The 6,779-nt window shown below is 37.4% G+C and overlaps 1 protein-coding gene across 1 annotated transcript; it reads left to right on the top strand.

The window, feature by feature from the left end:
• Positions 1-460: 460 nt before the first annotated feature.
• Positions 461-1,859, top strand: LOC307127527 (complement C1q-like protein 4). Its single transcript, XM_079818794.1, has 4 exons — positions 461-749; positions 896-937; positions 1,033-1,164; positions 1,274-1,859. The coding sequence occupies exons 1-4, from the start codon at positions 566-568 to the stop codon at positions 1,549-1,551; spliced, it is 636 nt and encodes a 211-aa protein (XP_079674920.1). The 5' UTR covers positions 461-565; the 3' UTR covers positions 1,552-1,859.
• Positions 1,860-6,779: the final 4,920 nt, after the last annotated feature.

Below are 6,779 nucleotides of genomic sequence, written 5' to 3'. Positions count from 1 at the left end.
CCGAAAATATCTGCACAGACTATACCAATTTTACCAAGTTACATATGTTACATATTGTCATAATATTTGACTATATAAGTGAGCACATTTGGCCCTCACAAGTAGACCTATAGCCAAACGTGCACTACACAATCACACTCATGTTGGGTTTTCATGTTTTTTCCGACAAATGATTTTCATATTGTGCAAACTGTATATTCTATCTCATAAACCTACCAATCACAGAAAACTTTGAGATTTTTTTTTTTTTAAACATCACTTCTCATGGACAAGGACAAAGATTTCGGATATTGCCATCTTTGTGGGGACATTGGACATAGACTGTATACCACATAACCACACATACATAATCCATTAATGCAAATATTATGCTGAAAATGTACTTTCAGTGTACCCAATTCTACATGTAATTCGCCCTAATGGACTACTAAAATAAATAAAACCCTCCCAGCATCAGTCTAGTACAAATGTTTACAAACTTTCACAACCATAAAACAAAGTATTGAAGAACAGCATTTGCCATTCAAAGCTGAATTCTGGAGTAATTTGAGTGTCTGAAAAATAAATGAAAAGCGAGACAATGGCAGTACTGCTGCTGGTACTGCTGCTCTGTGCTGAGAGCTCAATTGCACAAGATGTATTCTCACCAAGTGTAGACATTATTGTTGAGATTGAGAAGCTAAAAAACATGGATGAAAGGATACAAAAATTAGAAGAAGCACTGACCAACGTATTGAGCGAGAATGAAGGTAAGGTAGATTTGTACTGAACATGTCATTGAGGAAAAAACTATTTATGAACTATTTTAAGGAAATTACAACTTACACATCTTTTTAAATGCATTGTTTAGTAGTATTGTAACATTATCATATCAATGTGTATTCCGTATATACAGTTTTGAAACATAAGCTTGAAACTGTCCAAAAAGAAAATGAAGGCAAGTATAAGGCACATTTTATTCCCATAAACCTGTTTTAAATTACACATTATATTTGATTACACATTTTACATTAGTCTATTCACTTATTTCAGCCAAAAAGGTTGCTTTCTCAGCTGGACTTTTGGGATCTGGAGACGGATCAACTGGGCCATTTGATGCTCTGAAAATTCTGGAATACAAAAAAGTCTTTAGTAATGTTGGAAGTGCCTATGACTCAAATACTGGTAAGTACTGTAAAGAGAATACCATTACCAGTACTGTAATGGCATGCAGCAGCTCTTAAACCAGTTCACATGACATTTTCTGTGGCTACTTTGTACACGTGTCTTGCAGGTATTTTCACAGCACCAATAAAAGGAGCCTATTACTTCAGATTTTATGCTCATTGTCATGGTGGAGCCTCAATGGCAGTCAGTCTCTTGAAGAACGGTGTAACCCAGTGCTCTGTGTTTTCCTGGAAGCCAGTTAGCAATGGTAATGGCAGCAATGGTGTTGTTCTCACGCTGGAGATCGGTGATCAGATTTCCACACAACTTTGGAAGCAAACCTGGGTTTATGATGATACAGCAAGTTACACTAGTTTCAGTGGCTTTCTGATTTTCCCCTTGTGAACACCTTCATTTGTAGAAATCCAGTGCAGTATGTGATGCAAATTTTTTTTGCAATTTTATTAAACTTAATTGTTCCTGTGCAAGTGAACTATATCCGAGTAAATTAAAGCAAATAGGGACAAGGAAAGGGAGAACATTGTGTATGCTTCTTAGTTACGATATGTTTATGTCTGGACTTCTTCCTGTCTTTCTCAAGTCTGAAGTGTAAATGAGTTAAGCTCATATGATCCGTCTAAGAATGATAGTAGGCCACTTCCCATGTCAAATGCTGAACATTTCATTAAATAAACCAAATTTCACAGAATTACGATCCACTTGCATTCTTACCCACATATGGTCAAAAGAAACTGAAAAATCAATGATAAACAGTCAAATTTAGACTTTTAAAGCTCATTGTGTGCAGTTAAACAGTAAAATATGAATCATACTTCACATCAAAAAGTGATATGAAATGTAATGTAAAATGTATTTATAATATTTAAAAAAAAATTAAAGACAATCATAACTACTGATCCTTAAAATCACTGACAGCATTGTCATATGATCAAAATATTTGCCAAGGTTAACATTGTTTTAAAAAGCCTGTATGAGTATCATGGTTGCCAAACTGGGTTGCCAAAACACACCATTTAATTTAATATTTTATTGAAAATTTCCTGTAGAATTATTCTGAAACAGGGTAATAAAAAAAGACAGGTAAATACAAACATAGATGTTTCATGGAAGCTTGTTGGCGCTCTGTAGAGGAGCCACTCAAGTTTCTGCCCTTAAAAATACAAATTTTACCTTTGATCACAGAAAGAAAATTCCCATGAAAGACACAGGGCAAACAGGGAACAGTTTCACTCGGAGAACACATAATGGACATATTCTGACAGTGAAAAATAAAAACAGACTTAATAAGAATAGAAAGAATAACTGGAGAATGTCATGGTTTCTGTTGTTTGAAAACAAATGTTTGTCTTCAAGGTTAAGGGAACTCAAAAGCCTGAAAAGCTGTCATGCTTACATTAAAAAATAAACTGACATCAGTGAAACTGATGTAATTGTAGTGTCAGTTATTATAAGAGTGCAGGCATCTATAGACAAATCTTTTAAAGACTGGCTTCAACCTTTCAAAAGAACTGAAAGGGCTGAATTTTGAGTGTATCCATGGTGTTTAAAACAGCCTATGAGTCATCGCCATTAACGCTGTCACCATCATCTTCCCCTTCCACATGCTCACCCTCTTCTTCATTATCTCCTCCCTGGCTTTTAACCTGGGAGGAACAAAAAAAAAACGTGTCAGTGTATCGCTATAGTTGGAAACAAATCTTAGAGATCCAAACAACATTTAGAATATTCGATATCTTTACTCAAATCATGTCCTCACTAATTCAGCACAAATTAAACAATCCTAACCTCCATAATTTTGCAATGCTCCATATCTTGCTCCATAATTTTGCAAATATCTTCCCCTCTGCGGGAACAGGGAGCCAGAGAACAGGAAAACATACCGACGACAAAAGACAACGATCAAGCACTGGACTGTGGAAACACCAAGGGTGCATTCCATTCGACAGGGTCCCTACGCACTGCACTGCTCCCTACTCCCTGAGCACGGTACAGTTGAAGTGGACTTCGCTGACAATAATCGCTCATTTGGAACGCCCTGCAACGTCATCAAAGAAAGGCAACGACGGGTGCAGATTATGACATAAATTAATATTGTAATTTACTTTACTTTCAAATTGAAAACCATATAATAAGCATACATTTACAAAACACACAGTAGGCTAAAACATATAGGCTAATCAAAACATTGTCCATTAGTTTTATTAGTTTACTTATAACCTGTATTGACTATGAACAGATTTGAAGCTCCACCTGTCATTCAATATGAAAATACTTTGATTTGGTTAACTATGTTTGTAGGCTATTCTTAATGGGCTTTAGCGGTCTCATCTCGTGCGCTTTCTTTCCCAAGTGCAGCTGCACAGTAAACATTCCTGAGGTAAATAAAGTAAAATATAAAACATGACAGCCCTCAGGTGCTTCTCAACACTTTTAATTTGTTTACATATTCATAAAATATAATATACAAATGTAACAGTTATTGCCATAACAATTCATAAATACTCTAGTTTGTATAATAACTATGAATATTCAAATGCATATGTAAACTCCTTAATCGCATTGGTAATACAAGATCTGGACTAAAAATGTATGCACCTCTTGATGGAAATAACATCACAGCATTTATCTCAATCCAATCGAGCATCTGTGGGATGTGATGAACAAACAAGTCCAATCCATGGAGGCCCCACCTTGCAAATTACAGTACAGCAGCCCAAGACTGGTTTCCCACTGAAGCTAAGCAGGGCTGTGCCTGTTTAGGACCTGGATGGGAGACCAACTGGGAAAACTAGGTTGCTGCTGGGAGAGGTGTGAGGCCAGCAGGGGGTGCTCACCCTGTGGTCTGTGTGGGTCCTAACGCCCCCAGTATAGTGATGGGGACACTATACTGTAACAAGCACCATCCTTCGGATGAGTCTCTGTGGTCATTAAAAATCCCAGGATGTCCTTCGATAAATAGTAGGGGTGTAACCCCGGCATCCTGGCCAAATTTGCCCTTTGGTCCCTGTCCATCATGGCCTCCTATTCATCCCCATATACATGGTTTCATCACTCTGTCTCCTTTCCACCAATAAGCTGGTGTGTGGTGAGCGTTCTGGCACAATTTGGCTGCCGTCGCATCATCCAGGTGGATGCTGCACATTGGTGGTGGTTGAGGAGATTCCCCCCTTCTATATGTAAAGCGCTTTGAGTGCCTAGAAAAGCGCTATATAAATGTAACAATTCAATTATTATTATTATTATTATTATTATTATTATTATTATTATTATTATTATTAAAGGATCTTGGTGCCAGATACCACAGAGCACACCTTCATGGGTTTAGTGGAGTCCATGCCTCGACGGGTCAGGGCTGTTTTGGCAGCAAAAGGGGGACCAACACAATATTAGGATATTCATAATGTTATGCCTGATTGGTGTATAGTATGTGTGTGTGTTGCAATTTAACAAACATAAATATTTATAGAATATAACATGTCTGATTTTGATCACTGAATGGATCATTTTGCATGTGATGGCTCACACAATGAAAGAATGTTTAAAAGTTGTGAAGAGTTTGACAGTTTCACTGAGAATCAACTCAGTTTTGATCAACAAGCCATGTGCATTTAGTCACATGTGCAAAAACAAATGCAATTTGCATAAATCAATAAGAAATTATAATCTGATGTGAACAAGAAACGAATTGTTCAGAGATCTGAACGTATTGTTTTGAGAGAAAAAAAAGTCTAATGCGAGAATTGAGCCAAAGCGATTGAGTAAAACTATAATATTTTTCAATTATGGCACCATCTAGTGGTAAAAATAATATGATACAGATTAAAGACAAGAATGCTGATATGCACAGAGAGCTCTTATTCAAAGGTCATTTATATTCCACATATATATTGATATGCTTGCTGCAGAACTAGTCTGCAAATCACAAAATGTATTGGTATATTTTCCATATACAAGGATAAATCGGGGTGTGTGAATTTTTTTTAAGACTGTGACTGTCAGATCTCCTATATGTCTCATGTCTATTATTACATTATTATTACGTTTTAATTAAGCAGATTGGTGCTATTTTAGTCAATTTACCTGCTTATTAGTCAAAGAAATCATGAGTGACCATAAGAAAATTGGATTTTCTTAATTTTGCAATACAAGAAAATCCATTTCTGGCCATGTTTACACACATATTGCGTAAAGTAAAATAGTATATCAAATCATTCTCTAATATCTTTCATACCATAGTTGAGAATCTTTGTACAAATCTTAGTGCATAGGTTCTGTTAGTGTTTTGGGACTTTCAGTTTGTATTGTGATTTGTTCCTCTGTTCAGTTTCCTGGTGCACCGAACCATTAGAGATGACTAGACCAACACCAAAACTGGCTGAATAATTTCTCCTCTCCCTCCAGCAGGGTCATCCTCTGGAGCAGTATGTGGAGGAGTTTGTAAAGTTTTCACATCTGGTGAGTTGGAGCGATTCTACGCTCAATGCTTAAATTCAGATGGGACTGGATGAGGAAGTATATCTCCTGAGAAATTTAAGAACATAACATCCCTCCTCCAGTCCCACCTCAAAGGTGCTTGCTCCAACTCAGCCTAAACTTGCACCCTCCACATAACCGTCCATTGAGACGACCACTCAGCCTCAGTTGCCTCACTCCACTCCAGCCAAGATTGCCGCTGCCATGCCTGTGGCAACGTCACCAGATGTGAAACCAGCAGAGGAAAACTGGTTATTAGACTTTTGGTTGGCACCTGTGATGTGTTCAGTCCCCGTCCTTAGTCCCGTGACTGCTTTGTCCTCAAGGACTCCAGGGTGCCTGCCACCCCCGAGTTTTGGGACTTTCAGTTTATATTTTGACTTGTTCCTTGTTTAGTCTCAGTATTAACTGAGACTTGTTACAGCACTTGCATATTGTTGCCCTTGACTGTTCTAGTTGCTTCTATTGCTCTCATTTGTAAGTCGCTTTGGATAAAAGCGTCTGCTAAATGACTAAATGTAGTTCCCCCCATTCCTTTGTTCCCATGGTTACCCTTGTAAGTTAATTTGTCCCAGCTGTGTCCATAGATATACATAATAATTATTATGTATATCTATGGCTGTGTCTAGTTAATCATCTTGTTTCTGTTCACTACTTAAGTTGCACGTTAAGTTATGTTGGAGTGTATATGCCTGCCTTTCTGTTTGTTCCTGAGTCATTATTAAAGTTTAAAGCTGCATTCCGTAACTTTTTGCGCTCTAGCGGTTAATAAACAGAACTGCATGCGTCTTGCGGAAGAAAATTGCAGCCGGAGCTACTTCTCTCTATGGCGAGTCACGCAGGGACTGTGCTCCTCCGCAGCGGTTCCTACCAGACTGGTCTGAAACAGTCCCAATATAAACCCTTATTATAAGTGTACCGTAAGACAAAAACACGGTTTGGAAAATGGATTCATGTTGTACATTCTCATTATATAATTATTGTAAATCTTGAACACAAAAAAAGTTACGGACAGCAGCTATAGACTTCCATTGATTTTATATCAGGTTAATAATATTTTCTAACACTCAGATTTAGATAAAAACATGTTTTGTTTGATTTATAAGCCTTTTAAAATGTCTAACTTTTGGCCCTCTAGC

The sequence above is a fragment of the Gobio gobio genome (assembly GCF_949357685.1).
Source record: "Gobio gobio genome assembly, chromosome: 6".
NCBI classification, from domain to species: domain Eukaryota; kingdom Metazoa; phylum Chordata; class Actinopteri; order Cypriniformes; family Gobionidae; genus Gobio; species Gobio gobio.
Note: the sequence above shows the minus strand (reverse complement) of the source record. Positions and strands in the feature narration are given on the sequence as shown.

Excerpts from the sequence above, each read along its gene's own strand:
- LOC307127527 (XM_079818794.1), top strand. The coding sequence starts at position 566 with ATGAAAAGCGAGACAATGGCAGTACTGCTGCTGGTACTGCTGCTCTGT. Across the intron at positions 938-1,032 it reads TGTCCAAAAAGAAAATGAAG|CCAAAAAGGTTGCTTTCTCA; the intron begins GCAAGTATAAGG and ends CACTTATTTCAG. Across the intron at positions 1,165-1,273 it reads TGCCTATGACTCAAATACTG|GTATTTTCACAGCACCAATA; the intron begins GTAAGTACTGTA and ends CGTGTCTTGCAG.